This window comes from Ochotona curzoniae, unplaced genomic scaffold (genome assembly GCF_017591425.1).
Source record: "Ochotona curzoniae isolate NIBS_2020 unplaced genomic scaffold, NIBS_Ocur_1.0 scaffold_3554, whole genome shotgun sequence".
Taxonomy (NCBI): domain Eukaryota; kingdom Metazoa; phylum Chordata; class Mammalia; order Lagomorpha; family Ochotonidae; genus Ochotona; species Ochotona curzoniae.
The window spans coordinates 482,981-501,076 of record NW_024467111.1 but is presented as its reverse complement, the minus strand read 5'-3'; the positions used below and the strand labels follow the sequence as shown (position 1 = coordinate 501,076).

The following is an 18,096-nucleotide window of genomic DNA, read 5'->3' as shown; positions in this document are numbered from 1 at the left end:
AGAAGAGTGCAAGGCCACCTGGTCTCCCTGCAGTCACTGCCATGTCCACTCGGGGGCCTGTCCTGAGTTTTCTGCCTGCCCTGGTCACTACTGACAAAGCTCTTTAACTCTCAAAGCCAGTTCCATGCTGTATCATTCCCGGGGAACTGAGGCCTAGGCAGAACTGCTACCAGACAATGAGGCTGTTTAATCTCATGGATGTCCAGGGTGGCCCTGGGGAATTGCCATTCCTTCTGCCCCACCCTGTGCAGAATTCTCTTCTGTGTCCACTAGGACGGGATCTAGGGGTCAGGGGACAGATCCTGGTTCCCTGTGCTGCTGCTGCTCCTAGGAGCTGCCTGCAGAGCAGCTGATGAGGCATGCTGCTGGTGTGTGGGGAGGGATAGCAGAGCCCTCCTTGCCTTCAATACAGCCTCTCCCCTCCATGGTCCTGAGCAGTCTCCTGTAGGGTCTTCACCCATCCCCCAGCCCAGAGGGACATCATGGCCCAAGGATGCTCTCCTTGGCTTCTCACAACATCTACAGCCACAGACACCTTCAACATGGCCTCCAAAGCATATCTTGGAATTCCCTACTGTCCCGGGCTGGCTCTCACTATCAGTCCTGTCGCATCTCCCTGCTTGGGCTTGCTTTGTGCCATCTGTCCTCTTGTGCTGCTCCCACTCCTGCCTAAAGCCTGTGCCAACAGCCTCAAGCTCTCCCAGCCATGACATACAGCATGGCTGGGGTTGGAGGTTTCACTAGGTGGTGCCTAGGCTATGCTGCCCCTGGTCCTACACATAGATGACACCAAGATCCTCAGTGAGTTTGGGATGGCTCTACTCTGGCTGAGTGTAACCATATGTTTTCCCTCCCCTGTGTACCCTGGAAGATGGGGCTGTGAGGCAGTCCTTCCAGTCTTGCCACTGTCCTGGGAAACTGCTCAGAAAGACCAAGGCAGTTAGGGGTCAGACCCACAGCTGCAGATGGCAGGCAGGCAGCAGGCAGGCACTGGGGGGACAAGGGACAGCTGGGCAGGCACAGTTGGGCTTGAGGTCCCTGTGCACTAGTCCTAAGGCAATAGTGAGGAGATCTGTGCCAGTCTCTCTCTGTTTGTCAGGCATGTGCAGAGTCTTGGCAGGGTGCAAGAAGGGTTTGCCCTGAAGTCCCCCCATATTGGCGGGCAGTGTCGGTGCCACCCAAGCTGGAGTGTGAAGGCCAGGACGTCACCAGGTTCCCACCTCACCCTGCAGGACTGGAATGGCTGTGGTGGGAGTGGCAATGGCCGGAGTATACTCAGAGCCAGGGTCCCGGCTTGGTGGCCTCAGGCAAGCTGCTTTTGCCCTCTACATTGGTTTCCCCATGGGGATTTGCTGGTTGTTCTCAGGCTTGCTGGGATCCATCCAAGTAGAATGTTGTCAGCTAATGCACCTGCTGAGGTCACCTGCTGAGTGCCTGTGATCCTGTGTTGAGGTTGCAGTGTGGAGGGGTGGTGGTGAGGGAAGCCTTGCTGGGGGCAGGGGGCATTCATGTGAGCAGATCTTGGCATCAGTGGAGGGGTAGTTGAATATGCTAGACTCCTGATCAAGCTGGTGCAGCCCTTGGCAGCTACATTGCCTGGCCACGGAGTTCTTCTGCACACACAACTTGCCTTTCCCGTCCCCACCAGCTATGCAGCTTCAGTGTCCCTCCCTTGGGCTGACGTCTGGTGTACCCAGTCCACTGTAACCAATGTACTTTCTAGAGCACTGATCTCCATCCTGGTGTAATCACGCTGGCTTCCCAGCTGCTTGTGGTTGCAATCTGAGCACTGTGTGATCTCCCTGCCCCTCATGCATCCCAGGAGACTTCATCTTCTGTGTTGTATCACCTGTAAGGCTGCTGCATTCTGACATCACAGCTGTCCCCTTCCCAGAGCCCCTTGCAAGGCTCCTCTCCTCATGCCTCCTGCAGCTCCGAGGCTGCCTTATTATGCCAAAAGATCCTTAGCTCAAGGATGTTCAAGGATGAGGGTATCAATTCTATTTGGGCATTGCCAGCATTGTGCATGGGGGAGGGTGTACAGCCAGCAGCATCTCCTGCCTGGCCTTTCAGTGCCTCCGGCAGGGCGCCTGTGGAGCCAGGAAAATCCCTAGGGCTTAGGGCTGGAGGGTGCAGTCTGGGTCTCTGCTGGTCTTTTGGGGGCTGAGGAAGGCTTCCACCTGTGGTGCAGATAGCCCTTGGAAGCAGCCAGGGAACGTGGGAAGGCTGAGCAGAGGCTGACCTGTTGGGAGCTGGGGTTCCTGCACACCCTGTGCAGGTGACAATGGGGAGGGGCCCTAGCAGATGTGGAGCGCCCAGTATAGGGCCGCTGCCCTGGCCTCTCTGGGGTCAGGGCTCTGCTGGTGACCGGCAGGACGAGCTATGTTATCAGACAGCCCAGCTGGCTCAGAGGTGGCCCCCTGTGCTGCTAAATCGGGGCCACCAGCTCTTGCTGCAGGAAGAGGGAAATGCAGGCAGGATGTCCTCTTCTGTGGCTGACAAGTCCTTTCCCATGAACCCCTGCTGACCCTTTGGGCCACGTGGCGGGGCTCCCCCATCTGCCACCCAGACCTGTGCCTGCCCAAAGGGCCACCGGCAGGCTGGGTCTGAGGTTTGCCCTGCCCCCGCTCTTAGCCCAAGCTCCTTAAGCGACGCATATCAGCGTTTTCCTGCTCCCACACTTGTCCCTTCGGCATGACCGGAAAACTGAGATCCCAGAGGAAGCAAGTGTCTGAAAAGGATCGAAACTCTGGAATGCCTGGCTCCAGCCGGAACGTGTTGCCTGTGCCTTACTCAGAGGTGGAGCTGGGGAGTGTGAAGGTCCTCTGAAGCCCTTTGCCTACCCATCTCCTGAGCTCTCAGAGGGGTTGGGAGCGGAGGCCAGGCCCTTCTGGTGACGAAGATCTGTCTGAATGGCAGCAGGAGGAATGTAAGCCAGACACAGAGAATTCCCCCTTTACTTTCTGGACAACCTCATTTCACTCGCCTCATCTCTCCTGAGTGCTCCAACCATCCTCCTTTCTCATCTGGCTGGGTTACAGAACCTGGTGTCTTCAAGGGATCCTCCTGGATGCCTCTGCAGGATCCCCACCCGATACACAACCACCTTTTGCCCCCTGCCGGCACCCCACACTCTTTCCTACTGCCCTTGCCCTTCAGGGCCCTGTCACTCCCTCCTTTGTGTGAGCATGCTCAAGACCCCTCCACCAGCTCCATTCTCCCGCCTATGGAGCTTGGAGATGGCCACTGCCTTGCCTGGGATTCCCTTCCCGGGAGTTCTGAGAACCCTCCAGGAAGCCCGTGCCTGGAAGTGACACTGCCTTCCTGTGTAGTCCACAGTCACCTGCTGGGTCTCATGGAGGCCACTGAGCAGGCAACAGGGCTCATGACTTGCCTGGGTCAATGGACCACTGCTTTGGGGTCAGAGTGGGGTTGGCACACTGAGGAGTCTGCTGTCATTTACACTGCTGTCCACCCTGGGCCTGGGTCAGGGCTGGGAGCAAGGACCTGGCCTGTGTGCCTCAGGTTGCAGCAGCAGCAGCAGCCAGCATCCTCTGAACTGGCCACTGAGCAGGTGAACACAGCCCTCTTTTGAGAGGGGGCTCTATGGGACTTGTCTGCGGGATTTCTGAGAGGGCAAGACAGTGGGCCTAGTGGCCTGGCCTGAGAGCCTGTGCTGCAGCCCACGCATGTACTCTCTTGGTATCTGCCAGTCTGCCCCACTGTTGTGTGCAGCAAGCAGAAAGGTCTGAGGACCCTGGGAACAGAGCAGGGGCACAGCTCTGCTCCCATGATCGAGTCAGATTCAGGTTGCTAGGCTTTTTCTTTGCCTCCTGTTCTGGCAACCCTGATGCTTGATTGTACTTAGGAGTTCAGGCTGCAGCATCCCTGTAAGGCCCGAAGTTTCTAGGATTCCCCTTTGCCCGATTGAGGCTTCAGGGAGGTGCAGGCTCAGGGAAGAGTGATTTCTGGCAATTCCCTGCTGGCCTGAGACCCCTTTCCTGAGTCTCTCCAGCAAACACCCTCCCGGCCCCTCCATCCTTCACTGTGTGGAGTGGGGACAATGCCCTTGTCTCAGCAGGTTCCTCTTCCTCCTCCCCTCTATCCTCCCTTGGTTCTCCCTTTTCCTGGGGAAGAGCTCCCCGATGGCTCTCATCCCTGCCCCTCCTGGATCCTCAGCTGTGCTGTGCTCTCAAGTTCCGAGGTGAGGAGAGGCATCTCCCATTGTACACTCAGGTGGTCCCACAAGAGCCCCATTCACTCCTCACTCAACAAACACAGCCAGAGCTCGGTGAGCCTGGCTCTGCGGTGGGTGTCCAACTGCATGCAAGTGCCGCCTGGGCAGCCCCTGATCAGTCCTGCAGCAGCACAGCCCTGAGAGACCCTTCTCCCCCATCTTAGCGCGGCCCCTTCCCTGCTGCATCCTGGGAACCAGGAGAGGAAGCAGTAAACCAGCTGGACCCGCACACTGGGTGGCTTCTCCCAACCTCGCTCTACCACAGCCTCCGATGAGCCCTCTGCTCCGGACTTCTTAGGACCCCCATCTTGTGTGTGCACTCCGCTCCTGCCCTCACTTCCACGTTCCCCTGCAAGCCCTCAGCCTCAGCCGCTCTCTTCAGGGTCCCCTTCCCCAACATGCTAGTTTCAGCATAAACTCAAACCCAAACGCTGCTCAAAGGCGTCCACCTGTTCTCTCCAATCCGAGCAGCCCGTTTCTGCCTCTGCCGTGACACTGCTCGCCCACGAGAACCTGATCCAGAATTTGCTTAAAGTCTGCGCAGGCACCTGTGCCCTCACCCCCTCTGTTGCCTCACAGAAATCGCCAGCCCTCGAGCCGGCCCCAGGAAAAAGCTCCAGCGCGCAAGACTGGGCCAGGCCAGGTCGGTGGCCTTGGCCCTCTGGGACGATTCTCCGAGAGCCCGTGCCAGGCCGGGCCAGGGGAGGAGCAGAGAAGGAGCAGGAAAGCTGCACCCCACCAGGCCCTGCTACAAGAAGACGTTGGGTGGTGGACTAGCGGGTCACCCAGGGCACAGCCCTCCCGTCTCCCCGTGGCCGGCACGCAACCCCACCAGCTCCAGCCCCTTCGTCCACCCCGCGCGCCCCCCACCTCGCCCCCGGAACCCTTGCTCACCGTCGAGGAGTCCCAGGCAGAGCCAGAGGCGCAGGCCCAGCGCGGCGCCCCCAGGCATCTCCGGCCGCTGTGGCGGGGGTGCGACCTGCGAGGCCGCAGCTCCGGGCTGGGAGTGAGGGCGCTGGGGGGCGGGCCGGGCCGGGGCGGGGCTGGCAGGGAGGCGGGCCGGGGGCACCTCTGACCGCCCCCTGGCACCTCGCTCCGACCCTCCCAGCCGCCGCCGCCGCCGCAGGACGGCCCCGAGGGCGTGCGCTTCCCGGTCCACAGCTGCTAGTGGCCGGCGTGGCCGCTCCGGACCCTGGAGGTCGCAGGGGGTGCCAGACACTCGCCCTGTTGCAGACTGGCTCCCAGGGTAGACGCAAGACTGCAGCGAGCATTTCTCTGTGGGGTCTCTGCTTGTAGAGCGAGGACCGCAGCAGTGGGTCGTGTCTCCGATCACGGCCCGCAGACTTCCCCTTCCCACGTGGGAAGTGGCTGTGCGGGCTGCCCGCTGCGCCTCCCCGCCCTGGGAGGCCTGGCCCTCTCGGGTCCCCGTCCTCCAGATGTTCCTGCTGGTGCTTACCTCATCCAGTCGGTGGAGGGGACCCTGAGCCTCCCAGTCTCCATCTGGAAGTTTTCCTCTTGAAGAATAACCCCCACGGCCACGCACGTCTCACCGCCCTCCCAGCTTTCCCTCCTTTTGCTTGCATGTCCTCAGGGGACCCCAAAGCCTCTAGAACAACACGCGACTTTTGGTAACAGCCATTCCTGTTCTCAAGGACAGGGAAGGACTGAATGTGATGTTGATTCGGAAACGGCAATCAGTGACACAATTTTCGTGATTTCATAAGTAACTGGAGGAATGAAGAACCAAACAACGAATGGTTAGATTTTTCCTCAGTTGTATATTGATTTTGTGACGGCGTTTCAGTCTTTTAATGACACTTACTGCATTAAGTGACATGCAAAGTAGATAAGATAACAGTGTATTATGAACGGACTTTACAGCAAACATCAGGTCAGGACGTTAGAATGCCACCGGAATTCCAGAAGCTGCGTGCCCTTCGCCCTCCCCGACTGAAGATTCCCACTGTGCTCCTGGCATCATTTCCCTGCTTTCTTTATCATTGTTTCAGGCAGATACATGACTTTATTGTTTAAAAAAAACTTGTTTAAATAAACGCATTGCTTATATATCGTGGTGCCACAGTAGTTGGGTTTTTTTTTTTTTTTTTTGAAAGTTAAGTTTACAGAGAGAAGGAGAGATAGAGAAAAATGCTCTTTGGGGAGTTTGGTTCTTGTACACTGAAAGAGATTTTCGACTTGGTTAGGTTAAATATGCCATTTTGATTGTCTCCTATTTGTCCTATCTGTCCTTTGTTTCCTCTTTCTCTTTTTTTAGATTGAATATTTTTTATGATTTTTTTCTTACTAGCTACTGTTTCTTTTTAAATCTTTAATTTGCAAATGTCTTTAACTCCTAAAATCTCAGCTCCAAGTGATATACAATTTTGTGTGTAACACAGAAACTTTATAATACACCTGTGTTTCTTCTCTCCCAGGTTACTATATGTCTTATTCCTATCATATACTTCACAATGGAGTTGCAGCATTTTTGTTTACTCACTTATCTTTTACAGAAATTTAAGTGATAAGAAAATATCTTGTGTATTTACCAATTTTGGCATTATATTTTCATCAGGTATCATTTTGCCTTTTTCAAGCACTTTTTAAAAAGATTTATTTAGGGGGAATCAAGATGACAGAATAGGGTAAGGATACGTTTAAACACACAGAGAAACATTTAATCAGGATGAAGCAGAGAGGACACATTCCAGGAACAACAGCAGAGGGGTACTTGGAGACTGACAGACACAGGAAAGCAGCAGACACAATATTGTGGTGTTTCAGTGACCAATACCCCTAGGCATTTAGTGAACAGCGATCTGAACTTCACCAGCAGCTGGAATTACACCATCAACCAAGTGGGTGGGGACATTTATTGGGAGCTCCAGAGGTGAACCCAGACAAAGAGCTACTTGTCCTGCTGGCTTCTTTGATTTGATCAGGAGCAGAGACAGAGCAACAGGTCCCAGACAGGCAGTGCAAGAACAGGGTAGATTTCACAGCCCAGTTTGCCTCCTAGAGCCAAATTAGTTGCCATTTTGTTTAAGGAGGCAAGGGCTATGGGGCAGGATTGTGCATGCACTATGCTGGGAGTGAACTAATTTCTGGCTCAGCAAACTTCAATAATGTGGCATCCTACAGGTTCCACCCAAGACAGGTCCAGGTAACCCTCAGACCTGATGGCCAGCAGATCAAAAACTATAGTAGTGGTACGTTGTGGGCCATTTTGTACACTGTGGCAAAGCTTTAGGACTTCAGGGGACAACAGTGAACTGCATATGTGCTGAGCTCGAGAGAGCTCAACCAGCTGAGTGCATTGCACTGGTCCTGCAGGAAAATAATAACAAATTTGCACCGTATGGGTCAAAATAGCTCTGTGTGGCCCTCAGACCTAATGGCCAACAGCTTCTGACAAGATCAGCACCAACAACCTAGCTATATAGGACACCAGGTGTCTCCCTAATCCTGGGACCTGCTCCAACCAGAAGTGGGAGAAAGATTGTACAGACAACAGTGCAGCCTCAGCGCAGTACAACAGGAGGTGGAGAGTGGTGAGCCAGGAGCTGGAGCTACAGAGACAATGATGGAAGTCTAACATAAGAACCCAGTCTTAACACTTGCTGGAGGGAGTGGCACAAGTGACTGCAAGCAAAGAGCTGTGTACCAACTGCAATAAGTGAAATTGAACTGTAGATTTGTGGGTGACACAGCTTAGAAACCCGCCCCAAGGAGAAGAATCTGATAACCAGAAGTACAATGACTAAAGGCAAAAAGAAGAAACAGAGGCACAATGAATATTACTGAAGACTGCTCTGCAAAGAAGCAAAACCCTGTGCCAACCTCAGAGTTCACTGAGGAATACATTGAGAAAATGGGGGATATAGAGTTCAAAACACTTGTTACAAAACTTCTTATTAACAATGAGAAGCACGTAAAGCAGGAGTTCAAGAAATTTAAGGAACAGGACACATAGGAAATGAATCAAATGAAAGCTGATATATCAGAAATGAAGAATACAGTAGAGCAAATTGGAAGTACAATGGAGAGTCTCCAAAATAGAATCAAGGAGGCAGAAGAAAGAATCTCAGAATTAGAAGATATTTCCTGTCATCAGGGGGGAAGCAAACAAAAAGCTGGAAGCAGAGCTGGATCAGGCCAAAAAAAGTGTTCAAGAATTGAAAGACACTATTAAGAGGCCAAATATAAAAGTTATGGGAGTCCCAGGAGGTGCAGAAAGAGAAGCTGGGTTTACAAATGTATTTAGTGAAATAATAAGGGAAATTTTTCCTAATATGGAGAAAGAATTGGGAAACAACATCCAGGAGGGGCACAGAACTCCCAACAGGCTTGATCAAAAATGATCTTCACCACAACACATGATCATCAAGCTTTGTTCAATTGAACAAAGGAAAAAAGATCCTTAAGTGTGCACATAAAAAAAAAGAATCAACTGACATGTAAAAGAATGCCAATTAAACTCACAGGAGACCTCTCACAGGAAACTCTACAGGCCAGAAGAGAATGGAGTGACATATTCCAGATTCTAAAAGCAAAAAAAATTGTTGGCCCAGGATAACATACCCAGCAAAATTTTTCCTTTGTGTTTGAAAATAAGATTCCTTCACAGTAAAGAAAAGTTAAAAGAATATGCCTCTTCCAAAACTGCGCTACAAATGATACTTGAAGATGTTCTCTTGACAGAAAAGAGGAATAGTGTCCACCAAAACAAAAGGTAAATGCAAATAAATCTCAGTGAAGTAACAGCAGAAGACTAAATCAATAAACAATCTATTACTAAAATGTCAAGACCAAATTACCACCCATTCATATTAACCCTGAATGTAAATGGCTTAAAGTCATAAATCAAATGTCACAGATTAAAATCTATCTATCAAAACAAAATCTATCAAACAAAACCCATTTATTTGTTGCCTATGGTAGACACATTTCACCAACAAGCAGCGGAAGCTGTATCTCATGGATTTTGATGTTTTTGTTAGTTTCATCTCTTCAAAACATTTTCTTCTGATTCAGTTCTTCAATGACTCATATATCATGCAGAAGCATCATTTCCTTCAAGAAGGTTTTTTGATTTTTCTTTTTCATTTCTTCAGCTACACTTTAGTATTTAGTTATTAGTTATTTAGTTATTAGTTATTAGTATTTTGTTATTTAACTTCATGGTGTTGTTAATTTCTTTTTTCTTCCTGTAGTTTATTTTGCTTTGTTGCTTTCCTTTAAGGGGATGTATAGTAACTGCGTAATGGAGACTAGTATATCCAGATGTGAGGAACAAGGCAGTATGCATCTCTGCTTACAGACAAAGTTGGACTCCCACTGAAACTGTTTATTATATCTTGACAATAGGATGCTGGACTCTCTGCCATTATCCATGCCTGCAATAATGGACATACGTCTGTGTATGAAGAACTGTACTATAGTAATGATATAGGGAAACTCAGTGAGGGGGGAGGAATTTATGGAGGGGATAAGGGAAATCCCAGGGCCTGTAGAACTGTATCATATAATGATAATAATAAAAAGAAGTAAAAAAAGTTCTCAGAGAAAAATTTTAACTTAAGAATCCTAGATATGATAAAGTAATCTTCCTAAAAGACAACAATATGAACATATTACCAGGTTTTTTTTTTTCTGTTTTTTAAAGCTGAAAAAATTTGCTGCGAACAGATCCCCCTGACAATAAAATAACAGTACAAGTTTTTTGAGTTGCAAGTAAGTAACTCCTGTTATGGAATTCATATGCAAAAAAATAAAAAACAAAGAACAGAAACAGCACTAGTAAAGAAAATGATGAAAAATAATATAAATGTGTATTTTATCCCTTTCTCTTCTTGCCTGATTTAAATAGCAGTTGTTTCTGAGAGCTAACAGATCAGATAGTGGAGCACGGAGATGCGGCTATTGTGGTCAGTCTTCTTTGAAAGCAGCAAGGGGAGTAATAGACTCTCTGAGAAAAACATTCTCCCACTGCTTCCTAAAATGCCTTGGAACTTTGTGCTTTTTTAGGGAATCTGTCTGCAACTGCCACTACGTGTGGAATTTGATCAAATCACACTCTTGCCCAGGTGGATGTTTAGCTCTCAGAAACACTGCAGAAGGAATCAACCTGAGTGTAAATTGTTTCTAGGGTCAAAGACCCAGCAAGTTACTTTTGCCAACTTTCTCTAGTGTAGCTTTCACCAAATGATCAGGCATGAATTATACTGCTACTGTATGTAGATTTCTGAATTAATGGACACCAATAGGAAAAAGAATCCTAGGGTTAATATTTTCATGAAGAATTTTTGAGGAAGTATATACACTTCTCTGTCACTTCATAGCGCTGATTTTTACAATAACTGCCATGTGCATTGCTAGGATCTTCAATTCATATAGAAGTAATAGAGTGCCCCCCCCCCATTCACATAAAGTTACACTGCAATCATCAACAGAAAAAGGATTAAGATTAGATGCTTTGGGCCCAGCGCGGTGGCGCAAGTGGTTAAGGTCCTCGCCTTGCACACCCGGGATCCCATATGGGCACCGGTTCTAATCCCGGCAGCCCCACTTCCCATCCAGCTCCCTGCCTGTGGCCTGGGAAGGCAGTCGAGGACGGCCCAAAGCTTTGGGACCCTGCACCCGCGTGGGAGACCCTGAAGAGGCTCCTGGCTTCGGATCGGCATAGCATCAACTGTTGCACTCACTTGGGAAGTGAATCATTGGATGGAAGATCTTCCTCTCTGTCTCTCCTCTCTGCATATCTGCCTTTCCAATAAAAATAAAATAAATCTTAAAAAAAAGATTAGATGCTTCTTCATTTTGTCACTATATTACATTATTCATGTTACTGTATTTAGAATCTCTCATATGCTGAACTTGCTACATGGTGTTAAAATTTTACCATCTCTCTTATTTATTAAATAACTTTTAAAGGAGCAATTGTGCAAAGAGATATGTGTATTAATATATTGTCACAGCTCTGATACATAACAATATCACGTATTTACAATACAGCTCAAAGGAAGAAGTTGAGAGCAAAGATGTATTGCACTGAAGGAAGACTCGAGGTGGCAAACTCAAAGCCACAGGGACATATGAAGAGGACCAGAAAGGCTAAATGAGAAAAATTTTTAATACATACATGATTTTTTTCCAACCATTTTAAAATGATACAAAATTATATATGGTAACATTACAATAGCATGTGTGTATTTACAACATTTGTAGGTTAAATATAAATTACACAAAGCAGGGTAAGGAGTTAGAGTACCGCAGTGATGAAACTTCTGTATCTCACTAGAATTTAGATAATATAAATTTTAAAGTAAAATCTTAGCACATTAGAATAGTTTTATTCATTATTATTGAGTTTCAGTTCTTGATAAATTTGGTTTTAAATCTCCTGTGAGAAATGTGCTTTATGAATATTTTTCCTTTCATTCTGTGGTTGTATTTTATTCCAATAATAACGTGTCTTTAAAATTAAAAAAAAAATTTATTTGTATATCTTATTTGCTTTATAGTCAGGGAGGAGGGGGGAAGAAAGAGAGAAAGACAGAGAAAAAGAAAGAGAGAGGAGAGAGAAAGAGAGAGAGAGAAATGTTTTATCCATTTTTTTTTAACTTGTCAAATGCCCGTAACAGCTGGGGCCAGGCCAGGTCGAAGCTGAGAGCCAATAACTCAATCAGGGATAAAAGTGCTCAGAGAAAAATTGTAACTTAAGAATGTCTGTCACATGAGCGGCAGAGACCCACCTGCTTGAACTGAGTCCTCATCTGCTGCCTCCAAGTTGCACATCAACAGGAAGTTAAAGCTGGAATGGCACCTGCTCTGGAACCTAGGTGTTTCAACATGGAATATGGTAATCTCCAGTGGTGTTTTAAGTGCTAGAAAAAATTCCCATACTGATAGTGTTTCTTGATGCACAAAATGCAAAATCTATGTGAACTCCAATTTGTTTTCTTTTTCTGTGCCATTGATGTCATCATCCAGGAAATGATTGATAAATCCAGTGTTAGGAAGCTTTGCCCCTGAGATTGCTGCTAAAAGTTCTATGTCTTGCATTTTAATCATGGTCTCACTTTGAGTTTAGTTTTGCATATCGGGTTTGGTAAGGCTTTTGAGTGTGCATATCCAACTTTCCCAACACCTATTACTGAAAAGACTGCTTTTTCCCCTCATTAAATAATCCTTTTATCTTTGTCAAAACTTACTCAACCATTTGGGACTCTTATTTTATTCCATTGGTCTGTTTGTCTGTCTTTATGCTAACACCACACTATTTTGGTTACTTAGTATTCTAGTGAATATTGAAATTGGAAGAACAGGTTATCTAGCCCTGTTATGCTTTAGAATTATTTTTGTTTTTTTTGGGCACCTTGAGACTTCATAGCAATTTTAGAATACTTTTTTTTTCTACAAAAATTATCAGTGGGATTTTTGTCCAGGATTTCATTAAATCTGTAGCTTATTTGAACAGGACTGACATTTTAACAATATTAAGTCTTCCAAGCCATGAACATAATGCATCTTTCCATTTGCCTTTTCTTTTTTAGTAAAGCAACCAGGCTCATTTTGCTGTAACAATGAAAATATATTAAAACAGCTCGCTAACATGATTGAGCAAACAATGACACATGCCCATTTATGTCTTCTTTAGCTTCCATCAGGAATACTTTATATTTCATTTACAACCTTGATGATTAATTCTTAAGTATTTTTGATATTTTTGTAAATGAAAGTTTTAAAATGTTATTTTCAGAATATCCATTATTAGTGTAGAGAAATATAATTAGTTTGTGTTTGTTGACTTTGTAACCTGCCACTTCTCTTAATTCATTTATTGGTTCCAAGAGGAGAAGGAGAAGAAGAGGGAGGGGGAGAAGGACAGAGAGAGAGATAGGGAGTGGGAGAGAAAGTAATTTTTAGAGCTTTCTGTATATGAGGCCATGTGATTTATGAATAGAAAAATCTCTACCTCCTTTTCCCCTAATGTAGATGACCTTTATTTCTTTTTCTTGTCTAATTTCCTATGGTTGGGACTCCTATTAATATGTTGACTAAAAGTGACAACTTTTTCACTTATTCACTAAAACTTATTGACTAAAAGTGAGTAACTTTGTCTTATTCCTGTTCTTAGACAGAAGGCTCCCTGTTCATTAATGGATTTTCCTGCGGTGGGTTTTAATATATGACTTTCATTGTGTTTGTTTGATACAAAGCTACAGTAATAGGAGCAACATGGTACTGGCAAGAAGACAAACATCTAGACCAATCTATTATCACAGAGAATCATGAAATATACATTACTTCTGAGGTAAAATAATTTCATCACTCCTATTTCTATTTCCAGTTTGTTAAATGGGTCTATCAGAAAAGCTGTTGTATTTTCTTGTGCTCAATTGAAATGATGACTGTGGTTTGAATGTTTGTATACCCTCCAAATTTCATGTTGAAATGTAATCCAAATGATTTAAGATGTGGAACTTGTGCATATGCAGCAGGACATGCAGTCTCCCTTCCTTGGATGGCTTGGACTGGATTAGTGCCTTGAAATGGCTTGAGAGGGTGAATTTGCTCTCTTGACCCTTTCACCAAGTGAGGACAGGCATTGTCCCCTCAGCAATGAGGTACCAACCTGAAAGAAGACAGAAAACCTGACCAGACACTAAAACTGAACATCAAGTGATCTTAATCTTCCCTACCTTCTCACCTGAGAGGAAAGCTTTTCAGTTCCTCATCAACTGTCCGTTATCAGTAGCACAAGCTAGGACATTGATTATTGGGGGTGGTGTTATTGTGCAGTGGGCTATACCCACACAGTTTTGAATCTTGGCTGTTCCATTTCCAATTGAACTCCTTGCCAATGCCCCAGATGAAACGGTGAAAGATGACCTAAATGCTTGGTTCCCTGATGCCCACGTGGGGCACCCAGTTAGAGTTCCTGGTTCCTGGCTTTGGCTTGGCCCATCCTGATTATTGTAGTCATTTGGAGATTAACCAGCAGATGGGAGATCTCTCTTTCTTCCTCTCTTTCTGTAATACTGTTTTTCAAATAAATGAAGAAGTCACTAATAAAAAACTGCAAAAGGCAATGACCACGGAGTTATTTTTCACTCTACTAATGTGATGTATTGCATTAATAAAATTTCTCCTGTTGAACCACCTATACAATCCAGGAATTATATTCAATCATGATTTATAATCTTTTAAGACACCTTTCTTTTTATAGCTGATCTTTTTATTTTTGAAGATTTATTTTATTTTTTATTAGAAAGTCAGATATACAAAGAGTAGGAGAGACAGAGAGGAAGATCTTTTGTCCATTGATTCACTCCCCAAGTTGCCACAACAGCTGGACCTGAGTCGATCTGAAGCCAGGAGCCTGGAGCCTCTTTCGGGTCTCCTGCATGGGTGTAGGGTCCCAAGGCTTTGGGCCATCCTAGACTGCTTTACTAGGCCACAAGTAGGGAGCTGGATGGGAAGCAGGGTCACTGGGACTAGAACTGGCACCCGTGTATGATCCCAGTGCTTGCAAGGCGAGGACTTTAGCCATTAGGCTGCTGCACTGGGTCCTATTTTTTTTTCTTTTTGGTGTTTACATAGTTGACAAGAATACAGACCCATGAAGACCATCAAATAGGGTGGGGAGGATCAAGGTATGAGGAAAGGTGAGTGGGGCAAATTCTTCCAATTTTCCTTTTCTTCCCTTTCCTCCTGTATGGCGTGGGGGGAGGCTGGGTGAATGGAGCTGCCAAACTACATCCAGGGATATGGAATGTCCACTTGATCTTATCTCTGAAACCCTGATGTGGAGAAGAATGTTTCAAGGGTATTGTTTGGGTGGTTTTCTAATTCTGAGTTGCTGTCGGTTTTATTGGTTCAAGATTGAGAAAATACTTACAAGGTCCATTGGCTGACAGAGTTCACCCTAGTGCTCCACTCATGTACCTGGGCATGCCTTCCACTGCACAGGCATCAGAAATTGAGGAGGCCCAGTCTCAAAAGATGCATTCTAGGGGCAGACCACAAATTCCATGATTCTCCCTGTGGCTGGAGTTTTAAGTCTGGTGATCCAGTTTGGGAATCCCCCAAAGAACCTAACCTGGGGTGACCCCAGCCCTGACTCTGGCATGTACCAGCCAGTACAGGGTCTGGTTCAGTCCCACATCAGCCAGTGTGTATACATCCTAGTGATTGTAGTTGCTTGGTCATTTCCATCTCTAGCCCAACTCCCATGCAAACCAATGAGTCTTGTGGCCCAGTCCAGACAAGCATGCCTATACCTGGTCTTTGCACATACCAGTGGGAACTGAAGTCTGCTTAGGGTGACAGCCAATAATTCCCACCAGGCCCAACTTTAACCTAGGTTCCTGGTCAGTGGCATATCCCAGCTGGGCTTTCACCTATGGGTGTTGGAGATTGGCTCAGCTTACTCCATGAACCAATCCTCCTGTATACCAATGGATGCTGCCGCCTTGTCCAGCCATGGCACTCATGCACACCAGCAGAACTTGCAGCCCAGTAGAAGAGTGCCCAGTTTCCCTACTAGGCCCACTGCCAGTCCCAGATCTTGAACTTTTCAGGCAGTATTGCAATCTAGTCTGACACAATTTGATGGTGTATGCTGTGGCAAAGCTTAGCCAGTCAGCACTTAATTCTGGCCTTTGCATTCACAAGCAGATGGCCTAACCTGGCCCTTCCCCAACCCCAGCTCACATGCAGGCTGTTGGTTGTTGTAGTCCTGCCCAGGATATATTGTATCCCAGTCTGCCCCTAGTCCCAGCTCTCATGCTCACCAGTGGCCCAGCAGGACCCCTGCACCCCCCTTCAGGTTCATTCCTGGCCTGGGGTCTTGCTTATGCTGCTGGGTGCTACAGCCCAGTCTGACATGGCCCGTCTCACCTCAGCATTCACCGGTGAGTGCTGCAGCCTGGTTCTACCTTGCTTACCCCTAGTCCCAGCTCCTGATGGGGATGCTTCAGCCTAGCCCAGCCCAGCCAGCCTCCAATCCCAGTTTTAACATGGCCAGGTGAATGTTGTGTCCCAACATGACCTAGCTTGCACCCTGTCCTATTTCTTGCACCTGCCATTAATTGGTACAGACTAACCCAACTCAGAATACCCCAGATATGACCCACATGTATGCTGGTGGGTACTCCAGCCCAGCCCGGACTGAACTGCTCCAGCTTTGATTCTTGCCCTCACCAACAGGGGCTGCATCTTAACATGGAAGTTCCCCAAGCTGACCTATCAGACCAGCTTCCAGTCATGGATCTTGTGCAACCGGTTGGTATTTGGCTCAGCTTAACCTGGCTCACCTCCAGTCCTGATCTTTACCAATAGGTACTGCTGCCTTGCCAGACCAGCCCACATACATTCCGGCTCTAACTGGTGGATGCTACAGCTTAGCTTTTCTTGGCCTACCCCAGACCCAGCTGTCATGTGCATAATTGGATGCTGAGACCTAGCCTAGCCTATTCCATAACCACTCAGGCTCTCATTAGCAATAGTGGGTACTACAGTCTAGCTCAGTCTGGCACATTCCCAAACCAAGCTCACACATGCTGAGGGATGTTGTAGCCGTGTTCAGCAAGGTCTACCCCCATTCTTGGCTCTTGGGCTCACCAGTGGGAACTCCAGCACAGGAGGGGGCCTTGTCTTAGCTCTCCTACCACATCTGCTCCCAGCCACAAATCTTAATCTTGTATGTGCTGGTGGGTGCTCTGATCCAACCTGGCATGACCTAACCCCTATCATGGCCCTGGCTGTTAGATGCTGCATCCTGGCCTGGGCCAGTCAGCCCCTGGTCCCAAATCTTGCTAGTGGGTGCTGCAGTTTATGCCTGTCTAGCCTGCCACAATCCCTGACTCTCGTGCAAACCAGTAGGTGTGATAACCTAGCCCAACATGGCTCACACTCCTCTCTGGCTCCTGCATAGGCCAGTATGCTATCGTTTCACTTGGTTTTGCCCAATTTACCCCTGAAGCCAATGAGTGGAGCAGCCTTGCCTGGTCTGGTCCACACCCAAGTCTCCAGCTCACTAGTGGGAGCTAGAGCCCAGTAAGGAAAATTCCCCAATTTCCCCCACCAGGCCCCTCCCAGACTTGGATCTCATGAGTATCAGTAGGTGCTAAGTCATTACCTGGAATAGTCTGCTAGCAAGTCTCATCTTTTGTGTGTGGTGGTGGATGTTGTAGCTGGCCTGCCCACATCCAATTTGTAGCACCGTCTGCAGGTGCTACAGCTTGGAACAGCCTGGCCTGATCCCAACCCCAGTTCTCATAAGTGTCTGTGAGTTTTGTGGTCATGACTTCTTGGCCCATCATCACCCCCAGCTCTCGAGAAAATCAGTAGGTATAGCAATCTCACAGGGGTAGACCCACAAGTCCTCCAAAGAATCTGCCCCCAGATCTGGTTCTCTTGCGTCTGGTTATTGCCATGGTCTTGCCTAGTGTGGCCCACCCTTTGTCCCAACACTGCTTGGTGGATACTGTGGTCTTGGCCTGATGGGCAGGCTCCCACTAGCTTTCATGTGTACTGGTGGACAGTGGTTGATACCAACCAACCCAGTTCAGATCTCTCACGTGGGCAGGTACACTGGTCTGACCTTGGGGTCAGTTTTCTAGTTTTCCTAAAGGTTCTCTAGTTTTCCTCCTCCAAATCACCTACTCTCAGCCCCTTTATTTACCTGCAAGTGCAAGTAACCTGGCCAGTGGAAATGTCCCAGAAGCTGTTCTTCACCTGAGACATACTTTCTCAATAGTTCTTCCTCCCACACATCTCCATTTTCTCTTTCCTGAGCAATGCACAGCTCCCCATGTCTGCAAGTACACAGGTCCCCAAGCCTGGTTGGCCTG

General features: G+C 47.6%; 1 protein-coding gene across 1 annotated transcript in view; it reads right to left on the bottom strand.

The window, feature by feature from the left end:
- Positions 1-5,189, bottom strand: part of FLT4 (fms related receptor tyrosine kinase 4) — a 32,017-nt gene extending 26,828 nt beyond the window's left edge. Inside the window, exon 1 of the mRNA XM_040964476.1 lies at positions 5,132-5,189. Coding sequence (XP_040820410.1) covers positions 5,132-5,189 — 58 coding nt within the window. The remainder of the gene's footprint in view (positions 1-5,131) is intronic.
- Between the last annotated feature and the right edge of the window lie 12,907 nt (positions 5,190-18,096).